The 24,638-nt window shown below is 40.5% G+C and overlaps 1 protein-coding gene across 4 annotated transcripts in view; it reads right to left on the bottom strand.

Annotated features, from left to right (window-relative positions):
• The window catches only part of ELP3 (elongator acetyltransferase complex subunit 3), a 131,490-nt gene that overhangs the window by 56,238 nt on the left and 50,614 nt on the right, over window positions 1-24,638 (bottom strand). For all 4 annotated transcript variants that reach the window (XM_054023191.1, XM_054023190.1, XM_054023193.1 and 1 more), the window contains one exon: window positions 22,809-22,935. In XM_054023191.1, the coding sequence (XP_053879166.1) occupies window positions 22,809-22,935 (127 nt within the window). The remainder of the gene's footprint in view (window positions 1-22,808; window positions 22,936-24,638) is intronic.

The raw sequence follows: 24,638 nt of genomic DNA, 5'->3' as shown, positions 1-24,638 counted from the left end.
TTTATCCCGAAGTTTTCATGAACCAACTTTTCGTTATGGCCCCCAAAGTATTTCACATGTCAAAATTAAATGATGTTAGGATGTCATCTCAGCCGTGTCATGAAAAGTGAAAGTAATAATACTTTGCATACATATACATGGTAGCAATTTTCATAATCTCAAAGCATTTTACAAACAGAGCCACAAAACATCCCAGTGAGTCAGGTAAACAACACTGGACACATTTTTGGAACAGGCAACCTGAGGCACAGAAAGACCAAATGTCTCACCCAATGCCACATACGAATCAGTGGCTGGGCCAAGAATAGAATTCAGCAGGCCAGACACTCAGAGTCAGGCTTCAATGACAGATTTCCACCCTCTTGTGGGAGCTCAAAGGCACTCCATGTGTAAAAGAAAGCAGTTATGAATGGAGGAATGAGTAACACTCTAGCACTATATCACGGTGCTCTGAAGAGAAAAATAAAGACATCATGATGCTTTGTCTGGAAATTCATAGACTTAAATCTGAAGAGGCTGGAGTAATATGACCAAGCAGCACAAAAATAAAAGTGAGATATTGCAGTAAGGAAGCACTGAAAACTTCTACAATGAAATACAGAAAATACAAATAACAAATCAATCACTCTGTTTTTGGTGCTACTGCAGAAAAAAAATTCTTTCCACTAATAAGGTTCAACATTAGTATTCTCAGCAATGTTTGAACGAATGTCAAAAGAAAGTGTGATTTCCCTGTCAGAATACTTAGAAGGTCATTGATTTATATTATAAATTAAATGCAAATAAATTAATGCACCATTAAGGTTTAGAAATCAAGCATTCAAAGGCAAGGTCAAAAGTTATGGTTTCTAACATAGCACTAGCTTCACTATTTTGCATCTCTCATATTTTTATAGCCTAGATTTAACTAACAGTCACCTACTTCCCATTTATGTTACTTAACACATACACCAGAGAAGGCATCTGGTCGAAAAATGGTAATGTTTTTGCATACTTTTTTAAAAAATTATTTTTCAAAATTTTCCTCACTTTTTTGTTATTTCGATAACAAACAAACAAAAAATCCCCTCCTTTTTCTCCCTTTCCAACCCGACCTTTCCAGCAGGAAAATGGAAAAAAGGAAAAAGGACAAGAAAGAGAATTTTTTCCATCAAAAACCAACATTTTGAACAAAATATTTAGTTTTTAAAAGACATTTTAAATGAAAAGTGTTTTCAAGTGAAAAATTTTGACCAAATCTAACATGAAATATACAAGACCTGCAATGGGGCCATGTCAAAGTGGTGGTAGAAACCTTAGCTTTTTAATTAGAGCTGAAATGATGCCTTTAAAAGCTGATGTGATCAAGGCATCTTACTATGAGATAGCACCTCATTTAAGGGCAGAGCAACATTAAGGCTCCATGGAGCCTTAAGCAATGCCCATTAGAGTCAATGGGAGTCATTCCACTGATTTAAATAGGCATTGGATCAGAACCTTAAGCACTAAACTACTCATAAGTGCCTCAGCGGTTACAAATTTAAGCAATTAAAGGTGACAAAGCTAGAGTCGTCCAGCTGACACCCAATGTTCTAAAATCACTTTAGGATGCAGAAAAATGCTCTCACGTGCATATATATTCCAAATGGAAACATAACTTTAAAGCTACTAAATCAATTTTCTTCAGCTTTGAGATGTAGTTTTTCTCTTGCTAAAGACTACAAAAACACAGGTTGACACTTTTCAAAACTCAAAGGTTGATGCTAGAGCCAAATTTTAAATCAGAGCATTTGGGAGGGGGGCATTATGTTTTCATACTGGTTTAACTTATTTTAAAACATCTCAGCTGAATCAGGTCAGCTCTTTTTAGTTATCTTTGGGTTGACAACATGGGACTCTTCAGACTAAACGGATTTTTTTCAGAAAGTTATGAGCATCTGAAAAAGAGGAGTTATTTAATATCTGTATTATTGTAGTGCCTAACAGTCCTAATTATGAACCAGGACCCCACCATACTAGGTGACATTCAAAACAATAAAAAGATAGTCCCTGCCCTGGGAAACTGACCATGTAATATATGGAGATATACTTATCTCATAGAAGTGGAAGGGACCCTGAAAGGTCTTTGAGGCCAGCGCCCTGCCTTCACTAGCAGGACCAAGTACTGATTTTGCCCGAGATCCTTAGGTGGCCCCCTCCAAGATTGAACTCACAACCCTGGGTTTAGCAGGCCAATGCTCAAACCACTAAGCTATCCCTCTCCCCCTAAAAGTAATGTAAATTAGAATATTTGAGGTAACTATAGCATGCTCACACTGCAAACAATATAACAAATAACCAGAAAGACCTGCTATTCAAAATCCTGCAGCTTTATCTGGGTTCCGATAGACATGTTTTATTTGTATGAACAGCTGCTCTATGAATTACAAAGAGAGAATCTGAATAAAATCCCATCAGTAGACACTTTCAGTGTACAAGGTTATTCAAGTTAGCCATTAAACATATTTTATGAGAACAGTAATTGATTTTATTAGCACATGCCTTTGTTGTAGAAGTTCCCCGTTATTACAGCTAATGGCATCTATAGCATCCATTCAGCCACAACCTCATAAACTCACTGCCAGCATGAATAATCAGGGTCTGATTGGTGCAAAATTAGTTATTAAGATGCCACTCACTTTCCATCAATGCAGAGGCATCAAAGTGGAAGCTAGACTCCTGCCTTTCGTCTGATTCCAATCAGTTGTTTTATAAACTAGTCATTATTTTGCATTAGTTTACAAAATAGCTTAGATATTACTTGTCATTAGTGCTGTCCAATATAACAGGTGTTAGATGGAAAACTGCAGTCTGTTTAATACCAATGAGAACCAAAACAATTTAAAAAAAAAAAAAAAAAAAAAAAGGAAAGAACACAGGAGTTGGAGGTTGGGGAAGGTAAACTACTGGCCTTGAATATCAAAGTAAATGTACTTCCAAATTAGGTAACCATCTAATTTTTGATGGTTTTATCACTATAATATTTAATAAACTGAGAATCTGTTTGCTACCTATGTATTTGGTTATATGTGCAATACAAGGATCAACTGGTTCTAGACCAGTACTCAGTATATCCAATGATACTCAGACCTCAGTGGTTCAGGAGCCAATATGGCAATCAACATTACCCAAAAGAGCCACAGTATGTGAATTCATTGTTTCATTTACTGTGCTGTTTATTTATTTATTTATGGGTTATTCTAACCAAGTATTATTTTATCAACTACAATTGGTCAATAACATAGTAAAAGCATCCTGATTGGTTAATAAATGACAGTGTTTCAATATCGTGTGTTACAAAGAGCCACATTAAAGAACCACTTGCAGCTCCTGAGCCTCAGCCTGAGTATCACTGATCTAGTCCAAAGTTTCTTCCTGCCCTCTGTCACAGGTTAGCAAATATTAAAAAAAAAAAAAAAAAAAAAAAAAAAAATCTAATTATGATCTTGCATCCCCCACACCCAAATTTCAATTCTGACTTGACTTTAGCAACTGCTTTCGATCCACTAGAGTTAGAGATGCATTTTAATGATATCTGAAAGCTGCAATTCTGCTCCTCATTGGAAGGGAAAGAAGAGTGGAAGATCTAGGGATTCATCCCATCTTTCCACAGAAACAGAGAACCACCAGCCATCTTTAATCTTCCTGCTATGACTAGTCTCAATGCCACTGGGAGAGATTGCTCATTGTATAAATGTTGCAATTTTCCCCATTTGCTAGGTTTACTAAAATGACAGAATTATTTCTAGCAGGAATGCAAGTTAACAAAAATCAAATACATTTTAAAACAATTGTGCATCATAAATGAGTTTTCACTCAATTTGATTGCATCAATATACTCAAGAATGTCAATTTTATGGATTACCCATAATAAACAGTGATTTATGCTTATATCCTCATGAAATTGAGATGAGCAATGTCTTAAAACTCAGTAATCCAGCATTTCTGGCAGAATAATTTATAACAATAAATGTTAATACTTTAAAGCCACAACAGCTTTGAATGACTTTCTCCAATTCTGCAGAGGGATGATATAACTCTATGCTTTAAAAATAAAAAGAAGAACAGGAGTACTTGTGGCACCTTAGAGACTAAAATTTATTAGAGCATAAATTTGTTAGTCTCTAAGGTGCCACAAGTACTCCTGTTCTTCTTTTTGCGGATACAGACTAACAAGGCTGTTACTCTGAAACCTTTAAAAATAAAGTTTGTGGTCCAGATATGGAGGTATTAGTTTTATCTTTAATATTTGCAGTGTTTCTTTCTTCTTTTCTTTAAATGCTACAGTGCTAAAATTAAACACCACAGAGAATGGTCTCCTTTCACTGAAGCTACAACTACATGATGTAAAATACTGGAGGATTAGCATACAAAAAATCTATCAAAAGATTAGAAATATCTGTTGAAGAATACGTATCTTCATTAACTATATTTATATACATATCTAGTGTCTTCGTTACAAAGAATCCCAATGTAGTTAACAAGTTATAACTATATAGGCATCCCATATGCACCTCAGAAATGCAGCTGTTTAACAGTGCACAGCAATACTACACAGTAAAACTAAGAACCACACAAACACAATGCTGCCATATAAAACTTCAGAGTTCATTGTACCAGAGCTGGAATTTGGCCACAGCATGGAAGTTAACACCACTATCCTTGCAAACAGATCAAGTATGAATTTTCAGATACACAAATCAGGTTACTAGCTCCTTGCTAAAGCTTCTATACATCATATAAACAACTCCAGATTTCATCATGTTAACAAAAATTTCTAAAGCAGCTGTGCCCAACTTTCAGCTTCCCCCAGTATACAGGGTACCTGTAAACCAATGTGCAGCCAAGGGAGGAAAGACCATTTTCCAGTTGAATACAGTAACTTTCCTGGCAACAACTATGCTAAAAAAACCTTCTTAGCTACTGACAAATCAAGCTATCACACTTTACCACCAAACTGTGTATAACTAGAATTACAGGAACTACTGGTCCATGAAAACATAAAATCCAACATTTTACCCCCAAAAGGCTAAGTTCTCTGCTTATGATAAAAATCTATTTTCAGCCCATCTACACATGTATTTCTTCAAATCCAGTACATACAGGCATGTGGAGAACAGCACACCCTCTGTCTAATTTTGCCCCAACTACTGGGCAGCATCACATAACAGGAAAGTATCTGTATTGTTCTGAGTTTCATACATCATAACATGATCATTTGAAGAGCAGACACAACAGGATACGAAAGAAACCTATCAACATTACATTAATCACTGGGACCTTGATATATATATTGAGCATACAGAAACAACACAACGCAAAACAAATTATTGTGGTCCAAAAGTCACCTTACATTTTTGGCAGATCCCTATAGTTAATGGGAGCCCATCCTTTATTATCGATACATCTGAGATATTTCTGTAACGCCATCATTGCAGCATTTGAATGCTAAACAGATAAATTAGTTCTGCACGTTAATGTCCATAGAAGGTTTTATAGAAGAGTCTGCAATTTCTGTTCTAGGAAGCTCTGTTATTTATTTCCCCCAGAAAAATATTCATTTCATTTACTACATATAGCTTTTTCGAAAGTGCTCTACCAGCAAATTAATCCTCACAACATCCCTATGAGGTAAGGAAGCATTACTGCCATGTTACACATGCCCACACACCTGATGGGGCAAAGTCCCACCAGTTTACACCAGAATCAGCATCAATGGAGCTGAACTAATTTACATCAGAGGAGAATTAGGCGCAGAGAGGTTATATAGCCTTGCTGTGCAGTCTTCAGCAAGCAAGGGCAGCAAGAATTAGAATTGTAGGATTCCTTGCTCCCAGGCGCCAATGATATCCAATGGACCTTAATATATTTCACACTGTCTTAATATTTCAATCATGCTGCCACATGGATAATAACCATTTTAATGAGTCAGAGCAAAGCTTTTTAACAAAGAAGCAAGCCTCGAGTTGTTTCTTAATTCCCTTGAGCGGTTTCTTAATTTGTGGAAGGTAAGGTACAACATTATTCCTTCCACAATGAAAAGGAAACAACTCTAGTTTACTCCCCAGCCACTTAGAGGTATTTAGTCTTTGGAAGAGATCCTCAGACTTCAGCAGCATGACTTAATATTTCTTTTCAACCACAGAACACAAGTCATCCATCAAAGAACTGGGCAATCCTCTCCACATGGCACTTACTGCAAAGAACAGACCATCTGCTTCATCTTCTGTGTGCTCCAAATGAGTCTTTACATTTATTCCAGCTTTCCCAGGTATATAACACTGGTTTTTATACTTTTGCCAAGAATAGTCACCTCCTCTCCCCAAAGACTGAGAATAGTACAATTCTGTTCCCCTAAGAGCAGATCCTCACTCTCACGAATTAGTACGTAAGTTCTGCCAGGCTTACCTTCCTCCAAGATGTTCTGTAATACCTGTTATTTAAAAGCAGTTCCTTCTGCCCTAAAAACGCCTGACTAGCAACTCAGCAACACTTTTGTTGATTGACCCGTCTTGGTCACACCTCTCCATGCTTGCAGAGAATCCTAATCTCAGGTATATGGTTTTGGACAGCCTCTACAGGTTGTATGCTCTTGCAGTGAGTGACATGTCTCTTCCATATCGGTCTTGTAAAAAAATAATTTCCTAACTTTTTATATTTCATGACTCAATTTACCCCATCATGACATCAAGACCATCAATTTTATTATCATTCAGCTACAGTGAATGCAAATTGCCTATAAACCTGTCAAATTATTTTGTATTGTATTGTTCCCTATATTCATATGGGCCTTTTTTTAAGGGTTCCTTCCATCTCTGGATTTCCCTTCCTAGGCACTGGTCCATCATTCTAGCTTCAGCAGAGGGGAGGTGGAAGGGATTTAGTGGTACATTAAAAGCTTAATCTTGTGGCTATGGGCTTGAGAACCACTGGTTGGATAGAGGTATGGTAACTATCCAGTCCCACAGGAGTGCATGGTTGATTGGGGATTGCTAAATGGTAGGGTGATCTTTCAGACTGGGTGGGAGAAGAGTCTCATACTTGTCTATTTGGAGCTCGTGGTGCAGTGGCAAGAATCTTGTACAGATGGTCTTTGCATCCACCATGCCCTTCTTGATTCATAAAAACTACTGTGAGGAAATTTGGGTGAGGCAAAATACCAAGTACTGCACAGAATACAGGAGGCAAGACCCCTGCTCTAAGGAGTTTAGAATCTATTAAACAGAAAACAAGGAGAAAAACAAAAAGTGTATGTTGCGGATTGGCTGTTTTATACACAATGCGTATCTGTTCTGCTCAGGCCTTACAGGGCTAGAAGTGAGTGAGTATCTCAATAGCAAACCAACCCTTTCCCCTTTGCAATGGTATTAAGCTCCAGTTTCTATCTTTGAGATATCAGACCTCAAACCTAGGTCTGAAGATTGACAGGCTCAGGCTTAGATTAGTGTTATTTTTGAGAAAAGTCTTCATTTTGGAGAATGAAGATAATATTTTTATAGCAGCTGGGTTGTGGGGGGTTTTTGGCAACCATTTGAGGCTGCTCAGAGATTATAAGTGTTAGAAATATTGCCAGCAATAATGAATTAGTGGGCAGAGTTCAGGTGAGGTAAAGACTCATAATAAATGCAATTTATCACATAACCATGCAATTTATCATTTACATGTGATCAAGTGCGATATAAAATCATTTATTTACACTTTATATAGTAAAATGTACACCTCAACACAAGGGCCACAGAAGGTAGCCAAAATGATATATTATTGGAACCTTAATCTTTTGCATTTCCTGACTAATTTTAACCGTGAAACCTTAACATAGACAATAGCACAGCTTTCTACATGGATATCATGTTTTGGTTTGTATGCCTATGGGCAGCGCTTCACCCACCATATAGCAGACTTAAGTCAAGTTTATAAATTCCTTCTACTGATTCAGCTACTCTCTTAATGTATATGAATAGGTAAGGGGGCCTTACTTAAGAGGAAGACGGAGTTATTTCCAGTGCCACATGTGTGTAGCCATGGAGAGTATAGCTTTTCTTTTGTTTAAAGTATTCTCAGAGTTGCAGCAGATACCCAATGAGCACATGCAAGTTGATTTACATACAGACATTGGGGGTTACATGCATACAACATGGCCAGCTCAAAAAAAATGTGCGCACACACTGGCCCTATATCTAGATTTCATCTATAAAGAAAATATAAGCTCATTTTACCTCAGAAAAAAGGTTCTAAAAATACCTACTTCCTTACTGTCAATAGACTTGTTAACAAAAATAACCATTACATTGTTCATAGTTCATGACTGCAATTATTTGCAATTTGCAGTTATCACTATTTCTGAAGTTTACTAAGTCTTTGAATAAAGCTCCAGTAACTATTTTTGAAAGACAGGTCATTAAACACCTTCAGTTCTATCTTTGAAGATGTGTGCATGGAAGAGAGGAAAAAACCTTTCAGCTGTAATGTGTACCACCTGCCAAGAATATTTCAATGAAGGGATGTTTAGTACAATTTAAAATGGAAACCTTTTTCCCTACCAAAAAGTTTTAGAACCTCCATTTAACACAGCAGTAATCCTATTACCCAAAAGAATAAAATCAATGTTTGTTAGCTGGTTTAGCCATCTCTTATTAGTTGTGTAAAGGCTCCTGATGGAGATTTATATTCTTTTTAGGGCTGTCAAATGATTAAAAAAATTAGTTACAAGATTTTTTTTTCCTCGATTAATCACAGTTTTAATTATCAGCGGGGTAGCCGTGTTAGTCTGAATCTGTAAAAAGCAACAGAGGGTCCTGTGGCACCTTTAAGACTAACAGAAGTATTGGGAGCATAAGCTTTCGTGGGTAAGAACCTCACTTCTTCAGATGCAAGTAATGGAAATCTCCAGAGGCAGGTATAAATCAGTATGGGGGTAATGAGGTTAGTTCAATCAGGGAGGCTGAGGTGCTCTGCTAGCAGTTGAGGTGTGAACACCAAGGGAGGAGAAACTGCTTCTGTAGTTGGATAGCCATTCACAGTCTTTGTTTAATCCTGATCTGATGGTGTCAAATTTGCAAATGAACTGGAGCTCAGCAGTTTCTCTTTGGAGTCTGGTCCTGAAGTTTTTTTGCTGTAAGATGGCTACCTTTACATCTGCTATTGTGTGGCCAGGGAAGTTGAAGTGTTCTCCTACAGGTTTTTGTATATTACCATTCCTGATATCTGACTTGTGTCCGTTTAACCTCTTGCGTAGTGACTATCCAGTTTGACCAATGTACATAGGAGAGCGGCATTGCTGGCATATGACGACATATATAACATTGGTGGATGTGCAGGTGAATGAGCCGGTGATGCTGTAGCTTATCTGGTTAGGTCCTGTGATGGTGTTGCTGGTGTAGATATGTGGGCAGAGTTGGCATCGAGGTTTGTTGCATGGGTTGGTTCCTGCGTTAGAGTTGTTATGGTGCAGTGCGTGGTTGCTGGTGAGAATATGCTTAAGGTTGGCAGGTTGTCTGTGGGCGAGGACTGGCCTGCCTCCCAAGGTCTGTGAAAGTGAGGGATCATTGTCCAGGATGGGTTGTAGATCATGGATGATGCGTTGGAGAGGTTTAAGCTGAGGACTGTAGGTGATGGCCAGTGGAGTTCTGTTGGTTTCTTTTTTGGGCCTGTCTTGTAGCAGGAGGCTTCTGGGTACACGTCTGGCTCTATTGATTTGTTTCTTTATTTCCTTGTGTGGGTATCGTAGTTTTGAGAATGCTTGGTGAAGATCTTGTAGGTGTTGGTCTCTGTCTGAGGAGTTGGAGCAGATGCAATTGTACCTCAGTGCTTGGCTGTAGACGATGGATCGTGTGGTGTGACCGGGGTGGAAGCTGGAGGCATGAAGGTAGGCGTAGCGGTCGGTGGGTTTTCAGTATAGGGTGGTGTTAACGTGGCCATCGCTTATTTGTACGGTGGTGTCTAGGAAGTGGACCTCCCGTGTAGATTGGTCCAGGCTGAGGTTGATGGTGGGGTGGAAGCTGTTGAAATCATGGTGGAATTCTTCCAGGGTCTCCTTCACATGGGTCCAGATGATGAAGATGTCATCAATATACCATAGGTAGAGAAGGGGCATGAGTGGACGAGAGCTGAGGAAGCGTTGTTCCAGGTCAGCCATAAAAATGTTGGCATATTGTGGGGCCATGCGGGTGCCCATAGCGGTGCCACTGGTCTGGAGGTATATATTGTCACCAAATTTGACATAATTGTGCGTGAGGATAAAGTCACAGAGCTCAGCAATAAGTTGTGCTGTGTCATCATCAGGGATACTGTTCCTGACAGCTTGTATTACATCTTTACCACCTGCACCAAACTGCTTCTAATTGTGAAGACGTAGAAGGTTATTATAATTACTCAGGACAACCACTAGAGGGCGTGATGATCACATGTACTGGGCTGATGTGTTACACACTGACATGTATAGAGACATTATTTCATTACAGGTGTGACACTACATGCATAGTATTAACCCTAGAAATCAGTAGTTTACAAAAATAGTCCTAAAAATACACAAATTTCCTCTTGTTTCTGAAGGACCCAGAAATGTTGCCAAGTTTGGGGGGCTGATACATGGAGAAAACACACATTAAGAAAAGATGTCAGTTTACTAAAGAATGAAAGGTAGATACTCAACATGAAACTCAATATTATTTAAGATATCTGTCTTTTCAGGTGTTACTTTAAATACCTTAGCTTACTGAAACGGAAAGAAATCCAGGAAATTTTTGGAAAGTGTAGGGGACAATTTCCTGGTGCAAGTGCTGGAGGAACCAACTAGGGGCAAAGCTTTTCTTGACCTGCTACTCACAAACAGGGAAGAATTAGTAGGGGAAGCAAAAGTGGATGGGAACCTGGGAGGCAGTGACCATGAGATGGTCGAGTTCAGGATCCTGACACAAGGAAGAAAGGAGAGCAGCAGAATACGGACCCTGGACTTCAGAAAAGCAGACTTTGACTCCCTCAGGGAACAGATAGGCAGGATCCCCTGGGAGAATAACATGAAGGGCAAAGGGGTCCAGGAGAGCTGGCTGTATTTTAAAGAATCCTGATTGAGGTTGCAGGAACAAACCATCCCGATGTGTAGAAAGAATAGTAAATATGGCAGGCGACCAGCTTGGCTAAACAGTGAAATCCTTGCTGATCTTAAACACAAAAAAGAAGCTTACAAGAAGTGGAAGATTGGACAAATGACCAGGGAGGAGTATAAAAATATTGCTCAGGCGTGCAGGAGTGAAATCAGGAAGGCCAAATCACACTTGGAGTTGCAGCTAGCAAGAGATGTTAAGAGTAACAAGAAGGGTTTCTTCAGGTATGTTAGCAACAAGAAGAAAGTCAAGGAAAGTGTGGGCCCCTTACTGAACGAGGGAGGCAATCTAGTGACCGAGGATGTGGAAAAAGCTAATGTACTCAATGATTTTTTTGCCTCTGTCTTCACGCACAAGGTCAGCTCCCAGATTGCTGCACTGGGCAGTACAGCATGGGGAGAAGCTGACCAGCCCTCTGTGGAGAAAGAAGTGGTTCGGGACTATTTAGAAAAACTGGAAGTGCACAAGTCCATGGGGCCGGATGCGCTGCATCCGAGGGTGCTAAAGGAGTTGGCGGGTGAGATTGCAGAGCCATTAGCCATTATTTTTGAAAACTCATGGCGATCGGGGGAGGTCCCAGATGACTGGAAAAAGGCTAATGTAGTGCTCATCTTTAAAAAAGGGAAGAAGGAGGATCCGGGGAACTACAGGCCAGTCAGCCTCACCACAGTCCCTGGAAAAATCATGGAGCAGGTCCTCAAGGAATCAATTATGAAACATTTAGGGGAGAGGAAAGTGATCAGGAACAGTCAGCATGGATTCACCAAGGGCAAGTCGTGCCTGACTAACCTAATTGCCTTCTATGATGAGATAACTGGCTCTGTGGATGAGGGGAAAGCAGTGGATGTGTTATTCCTTGACTTTAGCAAAGCTTTTGATACCGTCTCCCACAGTATTCTTGCCGCCAAGTTAAAGAAGTATGGGCTGGATGAATGGACTGTCACAGTGGATAGAAAGCTGGCTAGATCATCAGGCTCAACGGGTAGTTATCAATGGCTCCATGTCTAATTGGCAGCCGGTTTCAAGCGGAGTGCCCCAAGGGTCGGTCCTGGGGCCGGTTTTGTTTAATATCTTTATTAATGATCTGGAGGATGGTGTGGACTGCACTCTCAGCAAGTTTGCAGATGACACTAAACTAGGAGGCGTGGTAGATACACTAGAGGGTAGGGATTGGATACAGAGGGACCTAGACAAATTAGAGGATTGGGCCGAAAAAAACCTGATGAGGTTCAACAAGGACAAGTGCAGAGTCCTGCACTTAGGACGGAAGAATCCCATGCACTGCTACAGACTAGGGACCGAATGGGTAGGTAGCAGTTCTGCAGAAAAGGACCTAGGGGTCACAGTGGACGAGAAGCTGGATATGAGTCAACAGTGTGCTCTTGTTGCCAAGAAGGCTAACGGCATTTTGGGCTGTATAAGTAGGAGCATTGCCAGCAGATCGAGGAACGTGATCGTTCCCCTTTATTCGACATTGGTGAGGTCTCATCTGGAATACTGTGTCCAGTTTTGGGCCCCACACTACAAGAAGGATGTGGAAAAATTGGAAAGAGTCCAGCGGAGGGCAACAAAAATGATTAGGGGTCTGGAGGACATGACTTATGAGGAGAGGCTGAGGGAACTGGGATTGTTTAGTCTGCAGAAGAGAAGAATGAGGGGGGATTTGATAGCAGCCTTCAACTACCTGAAGGGGGGGTTCCAAAGAGGATGGAGCTCGGCTGTTCTCAGTGGTGGCAGACGACAGAACAAGGAGCAATGGTCTCAAGTTGCAGTGGGGGAGGTCCAGGTTGGATATTAGGAAACACTATTTCACTAGGAGGGTGGTGAAACACTGGAATGCGTTACCTAGGGAGGTGGTAGAGTCTCCTTCCTTGGAGGTTTTTAAGGCCCGGCTTGACAAAGCCCTGGCTGGGATGATTTAGTTGGGAATTGGTCCTGCTTTGAGCAGGGGGTTGGACTAGATGACCTCTTGAGGTCCCTTCCAACTCTGATATTCTATGATTCTATGATCTGTGTGTGGGATGTTTGTGTAGAAAGCCTCTATATCCATGGTGGCTAGGATGGTGTTTTCTGGGAGGTCACCAATGCATTGTAGTTTTCTCAGGAAATCTGTGGTGTCACGGAGATAGCTGGGAGTGCTGGTGGCGTAGGGTCTGAGTAGGGAGTCCACATATCCAGACAGTCCTTCAGTGAAAGTGCCAATGCCCGAGATGATGGGGCGTCCAGGATTTCCAGGTTTGTGGATCTTAGGTAGTAGATAGAATAACCCTGGTCGGGGCTCTAAGGGTATGTTGATTTGTTCCTGTGTTAGTGTAGGGAATGTCCTGAGTAGATGGTGCAGTTTCTTAGTGTATTCCTCAGAGGGATCGGAGGAAAGTGGCCTGTAGAATTTGGTATTGGAGAGTTGTCTGGCAGCCTCCTTCTGGTAGTCAGACCTGTTCATGATGACAACAGCACCTCTTTATCAGCCTCTTTGATGATAATGTCAGGGTGGTTTCTGAGGCTGTGGATGGCATTGCGTTCTGCACGACTAGGTTACTTGCATCCGAAGAAGTGAGGTTCTTACCCACGAAAGCTTATGCTCCCAATACTTCTGTTAGTCTTAAAGGTGCCACAGGACCCTCTGTTGCTTTTTACAGATTCAGACTAACACGGCTACCCCTCTGATACTTTTAATATACCTGCACTCAACAATAAACAATGTAAAACTTTAGAGCCTACAAGTCCATTCAGTACTACTTCCTGTTCAGCCAAGCACTAAGGCAAAACAAGTTTGTTTACACGTACAGAAGATAATGCTGCCGGCTTCTTATTTACAATGTCACCTGAAAGTGAGAACAGGTGTTCGCATGGCTCTGTTGTAGCCGGCATTGCCAGGTATTTACGTGCCATATATACTAAACATTTTTATTCCCCTTCATGCTTCGATCACCATTCCAGAGGACATGCATCCATGCTGATGACAAGTTCTGCTTGATAACGATCCAAAACTGTGCGGACTGACGCATGCTCGTTTTCATCATCTGAATCAGATGCCACCAACAGAAGGCTGATTTTCTTTTCAGGTGGTTCAAGTTTTCTAGTTTTTGCATTGGAGTGTTGGCCTTTTAACTCTTCTGAAAGCATGTTCCACACCTCGTCCCTCAGATTTTGGAAAGCATTTAGATTCTTAAACCATAGGTCGAGTGCTGTAGCTATCTTTAGAAATCTCACATTGGTACCTTCTTTGCGTTTGTCAAATCTGCAGCAAAAGTGTTGTTAAATCAAAAAACCTGCTGGGTCGTCACCCGAGACTGCCATAACATGAACTATATGGCAGAATGCAGATAAAACCACAGAGCAGGAGACATACTGAACTCCTTGGGAGAGAATTGTAACAAATTTAATTAACGTATTATTTTTTAACGAGTGTCATCAGTATGGAAGCATATCCTCTGAAATGCTGGCCAAAGCATGATAGGGCATACGAATGTTTAGCGTATCTGGCACATAAATACTTTGCAATGCCAGCCATAAAAATGCCATGTGAACGCCTGTTCGCACTTTCAGGTACATTGTAAATAACAAGAGGGCAGCATTATCTCCTGTAAATGTAAACAAACTTGTTTGTCTTAGTGATTGACTGAACAAGAAGTAGATTCCAAAGTTTTATGTTATTTTGTTTTTGAGTGCAGTTATGTAACAACAACAACAAAAATCTATATTTGTAAATTGCACTTTCATGATAAAGAGATTGAACGACAGTACTTATCTGAGGTGAAAAGAAATAGTATTTTTCAGTTGTTTATATTTTTTACAGCAGTAATACTTTTAATCTAAGATAATATAAAGTGAGCATTGTACGCTTTGTGCTCTGTGTTGCAAGTGAAATCAATATATTTGAAAACAGAAAAATATCCAAAATATTTATAATAAATTTCAACTGGTATTCTATTATTAACAGTGTGATTAAAATTGTGATTAATTGTAATTAATTTTTAATTGAGTTAATTGGTTTTGAGTCAATTGCTTGAGTTAACTGCGATGAATTGACAGCCGGAATAATTTTAATTATTTATGAATTTCAGGTACTGTGGGAACTGTAAGCTCTTTGGAAAAAATAAATAGAAATTTGTCTGCAGCTAAAAGAAGTTATATAATAGCATTTCACAGGATATAGGATAATCATATACCTTCCACCACATTACCTGAGATTAACTCCTCTTCTCTCTTCAGTGGTGGAAGCACCACAAAAGACTGTACTATATCAGCCCTCTAGCCTACACAATTCAACCACAGAACATAAAAGTGTGGAAGTAGAGCAAGAACTGACAGGGATTTGAAGGGGAGTTCAATGCATACAGTCTCTTCTGTGAGCAAGCGTCAGGCTAGCTGTAACCCTAATAAAGCGAGATTTGTAAAAGCGAGGATTGTGTGAGGCGAGTGGGAAAGAACTGTGTGAGAAGTTGTTGCAACCTTGTGTAGATAATATGGAATGTAGACTAGAGTCTAAATAGATGTGGAAAATAAGATATCAGGATCACCTATGTATAAACAAAATGCAGCTGTTGCTCATTATTGTATGTAACAAAAGGTATAAATGGTTGTCTTAACTGTTTATCTTTTGAGAGACCTGCCTAGGACGGGGAAACCCTGTGTCCTAGTGCACTCTCTCCCGCCGCGCAATTGCTAGAGATAATAAAGTATCTGATTTGCTGCACCCAAAAAAGAGAGAGTGAGAACTCTGTTTTTCTCCGACAAAAGCATCAAGTGGAAAGATAAAATATAATGCTAAAATGGGACTATATCTGCAGTTTGTCTGCAGAAAAGTTCCATTACGAAAGGAAGTTTAACTTGCACACCTCTGTAACGTACATCAGGCAACGACATATTAACAGCCTGAGAACATACTTACAATGGCTGCATTTTGTTTAGTTCCATAAAATTATACTAGCTGAACTACAATTAGTCATTAATATGGATACAGTCTGCTAAATTACCGTCAGTTTCTACTCAGCAGCTCACAAACAGCAGCTCACAAACAGCAGAAGGAGAAATTCCCAGAATACAATTCCTAATTCTTCAGACTCCTAAATCTTTTGCTTAAACCTTAAGTTCTGTTCAATATAGTTCCTGGCAAGTGTGATTCATGATTCCCCCATTCATTTACCCCTCCCATCAACTCATCTCTCTTGTGCTACAAAGAAGAAGCTGAGTGTTTAATCACATTCCACAGAATGAGGTGTCTGCTCTGGTAAGAAGCCCATTTATTCCTGCGGACTTCTTGATTTATTTCAGCTAGTATTCTAATTATTGTATCAGTCCGACTGCTAGGGTAGGCTCTGGGGATTGTTGGTCTTAGCCATTACATTTACACTTGCCAACAAGAATAACCAGAGTGTGTAAATCTCCTGGAATTCCTGGCATGATGACATGGATGTGATGGGAGGAAAACAGGATCACCCTTAAAATTATTCACATTATGCGGTGGGGGGAAAACAACAACAAAAGTGATCCCATACTGTGGTGACAGGCACCAGTATAAGAACCTGGATAGAAAATGAGAAAGAGAAATGAAGGAAAAATAAATATTGCATATTATTTGTGTCAAAAAAACATTAAGGATATTACAGTTTGTCATAGTGGAAAAAAAGGCAAAAAGCCAGAGCCTTCCCAGTTTAGTCAATGCATTAAAGTTAAAATAGAAAATATTCAGAAATTCTTAAGGAAAAAAGTTTGTCTCACAAGAAAACGGGAATATCAAGAAATACTTTTAAAAACAATAACACACAGGTGTTCATAATATAAAGGCCTCCAGACTACTTGCTGAGAATGATGGGGAACGCTCTTGTGAAGTAACTCCCTGCTCTCCATGTGTCTGTATATAATGCCTGCATCTGTAGCTTTCACTCTATGCATCCGAAGAAGTGAGGTTTTTACTCACGAAAGCTTATGCCCAAATAAATCTGTTAGTCTTTAAGGTGCCACCAGACTCTTTGTTGCTTCAAAAACAGTAAACACTGATGGAATAGTAGGGATAGTTGGGTATTATACTTACAAATATAATTACCAGCTCAAATTGCAGAAGCGTCCACTATCCTTAATTCACCACTGGGACTACCAGTAAGTCATTACTTTCCTAGGAGAAGTTACTATACTTAATCATAGAATATCAGGGTTGGAAGGGACCTCAGGAGGTCATCTAGTCCAACCCCTTGCTCAAAGCAGGACCAATCCGCAACTAAATCATCCCAGCCAGGGCTTTGTCAAGCCTGACCTTAAAAACCTCTAAGGAGATTCCACCACCTCCCTAGGTAACCCAGTCCAGTGCTTCACCACCCTCCTAGTGACATTTTTTTTCCTAATTATCCAACCTAAACCTCCCCCACTGCAACTTGAGACCATTACTCCTTGTTCTGTCATCTGTCACCACTGAGAACAGTCTAGATCCATCCTCATGTGCTCCAGGACCCTAATCATTTTTGTTGCCCTCTGCTGGACTTTTTCCAATTTTTCCACATCCTTTTTGCAGTGTGGGGCCCAAAACTGGATGAAGTACTCCAGATGAGGCCTCACCAATGTCGAATAGAGGGGAATGATCACGTCCCTCGATCTGCTGGCAATGCTCCTACTTATACAGCCCAAAATGCCATTAACCTTCTTGGCAACAAGGACACACTGTCAACTCATATCTGTCACCCATTGGTGACAAGCGCCAGGTGCTTAGTTATCTCCCTGAAGGCATGTTCATTATTCCTCTTTCAGTCACTGGGAAATAGAGATTACTTAGCTTTAACAGGAGGTTTTTCTAACTGTGTGGTCCCTGCCTATCTTCCACGTGTGTTCACGCATGAGGGCCATGTGCCTGAATCTGGAATTTTTCACAGGACGTGTCTGCTGGCCCACATATGCACCGTAGCTATCCTTGTGCTCCGAACTGAAGGGTGGTGAGGGCCAACACCTCTCCAGTCTCTATTCTGACCGCAGACCAAACAATCTACCGCAGACGGGACAGAGGGCAGGTAGTGGAATATAGACAGGGACCACACCCCTCAAAGAACCTCCAGTTACAGATTAGTAACCTCCATGTCTTCTTCGACTGATGGTCCCTACGTGTATTCCACACATGGGAGATTAACAAGCAGTCATTAAACAGGTGGCGAGTGCAAGGACAGAGACGTGTTAGCTGAATGTAATACTGCTGTCCTGCAGCTTTATTTGCAGTGGAAGACAGCATATGGTGGGTCTGCCATGAGTGCCTCCAGCTCACTGTCCTTTCTGGCTGATACTATAGCTATTAGAAAGGTCATCTTCAAAGACAGATGGCCATAGAGCATGTGGCTAGAGGTGATCCTTCCATGACATTAGAAGGGCATCACCCAGTGAGCCCTTGTCCAGGGCTGCTCTGGAGCAGTACTGGGAAAGTTGCTTGTTTGCCTGAGAAGCAAAAAGGTCCAAGGTCAGCTCTCCTTATTGGGCAAAGATGTTGTTGAGAGCTTAATTATGAATCTCTCATTCGTGGGTTGTGGAAAAATGTCTGCTTAGGCTGCCTGCTAGGGGAGTTCTGCGGCACTGGTGAGTATGCTGCTGATAGGGTTATGATGCACCAATTCCAGAGAGTGACTGCCTCCATGCAAAGATGTAAGAGTCTCATTCAATCCTGCTTCTTTATACAAAATACAATTGTCATGTTATCTGACATTACTGGGACATGTCTGGATCCGCTGAGTGGGAGGAAGACATTGCAGGCTTGACTGACTATCCTGAGTTCTAGTAAACTGATGTGCATTCTGGACTCCTGCAGGGTCCAGATGCCATGTGCTGTACAGTCACCCATGCGAGTTCCCCAACCTAAGAGGGAGTACAGCAGGGTGGTCCTGCCCTGAAGGGATTAAAACAGCCCTGGGAGAAGAAACTAGCGAGACGTCGGCCTGTGTCACCCTTTATGCCCTCAAATCAGAACACAAGTAGAGCTATGGCGTGTGTACAGGCCAACGGACACATGCCTGAGTCCATAATATTTTACAGGCAATGGTGGCACCATCATAAGAGGAAAGATGGGATTAAGTCCACAGCTAGAAATTTATTATGCGAGTGAATGGATTTATTTTCTCCAGATTTATTTAGAACTACCAAAAACCAGAAATATCTCTCTTTCTAAGGAGATCATAAGAAGTATAGTGGGACAGATGTGATTTTATCCTGCAAAGTTAAGGATATTTTATAAAGGGCTTTGACGACAATTTTTGTGATGCTATAGCCTTTAAACCATGTGCAAAGTGGCAAAATTAATAACTCTTAGCAACATTACCAAGCAGATCAATAACAGACATTAACAGATTAATCAGAATGCTTTGTTCTTAGTTTTTCACATTCAATCTCATTACTTCAGTGTAATATAAATGTCAAAATATTTACTAATATGGAATAGCATTTATATAGCACAGCAGCTTTTTAAAGCAGAAAGTGAGGAATGCTGTATCCAACTGAAACTGCAAGGGGATTTTCATCTCTCTAGATATTTATAGTACATATCACTGCGGCATCTGAGCACCTTACTAGAAAATGAATCAGGGATCCTTTTTAGGTGGTTCGCTATCCCTTTCCCAAACACCCTGTTACTCAACCTTTCCAGGACTTTCAGTCAATCAGCCTTCTAGACTTGTCATTCGCTCTCAGCCCTCTCCTCACTGCCATCACTCCCCTTCTTTCATTGATATGGTTGTTGATTCTCTCCATGCTTCGCTTTCCTCCACCTTTAACTCTTCTGCCCCCTTTCCCATTGCAAGGTCCATCTTACCAACCTCCAAGACTCGCTCACCCATAACACCTGCTTCTTTTGTCCCTGCTCTCATGCTGCGTAGTGTCTCTGGTGGAAATCCTGTGACCAGGCTGATTTCCTCCACTATAAAATTTGTTCTCTCCTCCTCCAGTTCTGCCATCTTCTTATCTAAATAACTGTCCTCCTTCAGCTTAGTTGAATCCCATGCCCACAATCCCAGCCACCTTGGATTCACTCCACAAATCCTTCCCACCTCCACTGCTCTCAGCACGGGATCTTGCCAATTTCTTCCAAGAGAAAATTGACAAAGCACAACTTGATCTTCCTGCTCCCTTTGATGCACCCTCCCTTCCCCTTCTACAACTCTCCTCCTCCTCCCCCGTCAGAAGCTTCTCAGCTGCTCTACTCCTCTAACCCCTCCACCACTTGCCCCACTGACTCCATCCCATCCCCTGATCTCCTATGCACCCAGTTTCATCCTCTCCCCTACTCTTCTCTTTAAACCATTCCAATACAAGCATGCTTTAGTTTCTCCCATCTTTAAACAAACACCCTTTGATCCCACTTCCCATTCCAACTACAGCCACATTTCCTTTCTCCCTTTAACCTCTAAGCTCATTGAACACACTGACTACAATCGCTGTCTGGAGTAACTCTCTCCAATTCTATTTCAGGACCTTTATAACATGGAATGAGCCCCTTGCACTCCACTGAAATAGCTCATGCCAAAATCTCTACTGACCTCTTCCTAGCCAAAGCTCAGAACCAGTACTCCATCCTCATTCTCCCTGACCTGTTGGCTCCCTATGACACCACTGACCACGTTCCACTTCTTGAAATCTTGTCCTCCCTAGGCTTCCGTGACTTTGTCCTCTCCTGGTTCTCCTTTTCCTCTCATGCTCCTTCAGCATGTCCTTCAGAGGATCATCCTCTTCCCTTCCAATTTTATATAAGGTTCCGTAAGTTTCTGTCCTCAGTCCCCATCTCCTCTTCCTCTCTACCTCCTCTCCAGGTAATCTCACATGCAGACCAAAATTCAATTACCATCTCTATGCTGACGACTCAGATCTACCTCATTATTCCAGACCTGTCTCCTTCTGTCCAACCTGAAATATCTTGGCATCTCTCTCTAACAACTCCTCGTAGATATCTAGCCATCAGATCAAGCTCAATATGGCTAAAACAGAGCTCTCCTCCACCACTCCTTTTTTGATCATTGTGCACAACAGCACCATCTTGCCAGTCATTCAGTCCCATAACCTGGGTAACATCTTCAACTCAGACCTCTCTCTAGCTCCTCATATCCAGGCTATGTCTAATCAGGCTTGCAGATTCTTTGTGCATAATATCAGTCTTTCCTAAGATACAGCCTTTCCTATCCATCCGCACAGGTCAAACCCTCGTCCACACCATCATCTTGAATCTCTATTACTGCAACATCCTTTTTTTCTGGCCTTATCAGAGGCAATCTTGCCCTGCTCAGATGCTTTCAGAATACGGTCTGAGAAAGGATGTTGATGAATTGGAAAGAGTTCAGAAAAGAGCTACGAGAATGATTTTGACATCTGGAAAAACCTGCCTTCCAGTGGGAGACTAAAGAAAATCAGTCAATTCAGTTTATCCAAGAGAAGATTGAGGTGATTTGATCAGTCTATAAGTACCTGCATGGGAGGAGAATTCTGCTAGCAGAGGGCTTTTTAATTTAGCAGACAGGCATAATAAGAGCCAGTAAAATAAATAAATTCAGGCTTAAAAGATCTGCAGGTTTTAAACAGAGAAAGTAATTAACCATTGGAGCAACTTACCTTGGTATGTGATAGATTCTTCATCACTTGAATTCTTTAAATCAAGAATGGATGTCTCTTTCTAAAAGAGAGGCTCTAGCTCAACCACAATATATGGGTTTGATACAGGAATCATTGGGTGAAATTCTATAGTTTTTTATGCAGACGGTCAGCAGAGATGAGCATAATGGTTCCTTCTTGCCTTAAAATCAAATAATTGATTGGAAGATTCAGGTCAGAAATATAGGTAGAAAATAAAATGTGGTTCTGCTTGGAAAGTTACAAGCAAACACATCTAGCCAAAAGTGCATCCATATGATATTGGACACAGTATTCCAGGAATAGTGATAGTAGCTCTTCCATACTTTTGTTCAATGTTCTGCTTTTATAGAACCAATATATTTGTTCTCTTAGTCAGGACACCACACTGGGAGCTCACGCTCAGTTGGTTATGCACAATGACGACAGAGTCATTATTCTGAGTTCCAAAAATCCAGTTCACCCCATCCTATAAGTGTGACCTAATATTCTTTGTGCCTAGATGTATGACTTTGCATTTGGCTGTACGTGGCTGTATTAAAACATAAGTTGTTCAAGTAAACCCAGTTTTCCATGTGATTCAGATTGCTGTTTCCATCGTTATTTACTACTCTGCCAATTTCTGTGTCATCTGCTAACTTCACCAGCAATGATTTTATATTTTCTTTCAAATCTTTGATGAAGATACTGAATAGCACTGGGGCCAAGAAGAAACCCTATATGCTCTATACAGACATACTATTGTGTAACAGCTTCCTAGACAAGATGATTTTGCCTACGATAAATATACAATTTTAAATCCAAAGAAAGAAAACCACCTTGCAAAAAAGTAAAAGCCTTAATTAATATCAGAAAGGCAACATTGTGTTTCACCTTCCACAGAGACCTTAGTGATTCAGTCTTTCACAAGGAAGGGAGAACATTTTCTGGATGAAGTAGTTCAACAAACCTGCCTCATCCTTCCTCTTCACCTGAATTTTAAGGTACACATCCTTAAGAAGAAAGTCTGGCCTGTAAAATAACCACTAGCAAAGCCACGAAACAGAAGAAGTGTTAGATCCACTAAGGCAAAACAAAAGCAGGGTTATTTTAAGCCATACTTACAACAAATTGGTCAATATCTCTTTCAAGCCCCATGTTCGGCAAATCAGGCATCATGTGCGCCACCACTTTAAACCCTGCATCCTTGGCTAAGTGAAATGACTCACACACAGCCTTCACAGTGTGTCCCCTGGAAAGAAGAAAAACTAATTAAAAAACCTACACACCTTCATGAATTGTAATCCTTCCGGTGTGGAACTCACTCCATCTAGATATCCATCTTAGCCCCCACCCTCACTTTCAACCACCACCTAAATAAATGCACCCCCATCACCAAAGAACTGTTCCCCTTATGTTCAGGGCCTTTTCTTTTCCCTCCACCACGTAAGATTTCCCCTCATTTATGTGTGTGTGTCTGGTTTTATGACTGTGGTTTTACTTTATTAGTAAAATATTGTGATGTTTTTATAAATCTGTTCTATGGTGAAATTATCTGGCACTTTGAGTAGGTTGGGGGGAGGAAATGGAGAGTCATTTCATAAATAAAAATTATTTCCTTATTAGAGGAGGGATCTGAGCTGCATCAGTAACTCAACTACTTGATGCCTGGACTTATATTTGAATATTCTTCTGCCTTGCGGCAATTGGAAACACTCAAACAGCCCACTAATGACTCACACTACATAATGGAAAAGTAATTTCCAAACATTTAGCCTAATTGGTTGTAATCTGACATTTAGCCACAAGCAAAATATGAACATCTAAAACAAAAATCCAGCCCTACATTCTAAATGAAGAATGAAAGTAAATCAGAGCCACCTTAGGAGAGACTAGCGTGACCATCAATCAGCTCAAAAAACAGACTTCAATTCATTATTTTAGAGAGTTGAAGGGATATTCTAAAACACAGAAGTTGTGGGAGGGGGATGTCTGCATGAGCAGACTACAATACAGCACAAACTTTTAGGCATATTGCAAGCATCTTCAAAAGTGCCAAAACCTTTACAAATCTAATCTTTAAAAGGATTCCTTCTGTATAAAAGAGATAGCTACCTACTACCTTCCTCTTCTTCAGGACCAGCAACAGAAACTCCATTTGCAGTTTCACTGGCAAACTTTCAAAACAGCAGTGACATGCAATTTAGAGATGCTGCAAAAAATCATTTCATCTGATGGACAAAACTGGATGAGAACTAAAAAGAAATCACAGAGGTGGATAACAGGGATACTGACTTTGAAAGATCCATCTCTGAATAGGCACAACAGCTGTGAAAGGGTCTGTAGAAAAACAGGGATAAGAGGGCTTGATAAGCTTGAAGACTGTGGCAGAAATCAGCATTAATGAATGTACCTGAGCTAAGAATCGCGTGATGTGGCTACTATTTTTTTAGCCCAGTACGTTGCTATTTACCTTTGTAAAGCTCTTTGACATCTAAGATTGAAAAGTGCTATATAAGGGTTAGTTATTTAGTTTACTTGACTGCTTGGTTTGCTTGATAGGCTAAAGTTATTCTTGAACATTACAGCTTTGCTCATCTGGTCAGGCATTGAATCTGGTACTCATGCAGCAATGAGATTCTGTACCTTCATGCATCAGCCACAATAAGACTAATCTTTGGGGGGGATACTGGCTTCAGATTCAAATGTCAAGTCTCCAGAAGAAAATGTCTGAGATTTTCAATTACTGCACAATTGTCACCTCTAAGTTTGGTAAAAGGCCGTTTTTTTAAGCCAATTTCCATATTCCCATTTCTTTGTAATTACTTATGCTATTGGTTTACTAAAAATCTTAGGTAAATAACTGGTGTGTGCGATAAGGGTCAAGGTAAGCTTTATATAAATCTCCGAATACACAAGTATTCTGAAGTTAACAGGATCCCCAGTTCTGCAACA

The sequence above is a fragment of the Malaclemys terrapin genome, chromosome 3 (assembly GCF_027887155.1).
Source record: "Malaclemys terrapin pileata isolate rMalTer1 chromosome 3, rMalTer1.hap1, whole genome shotgun sequence".
Classification (NCBI taxonomy): Eukaryota; Metazoa; Chordata; order Testudines; family Emydidae; genus Malaclemys; species Malaclemys terrapin.
This window is presented reverse-complemented; position numbering and strand designations above follow the sequence as displayed.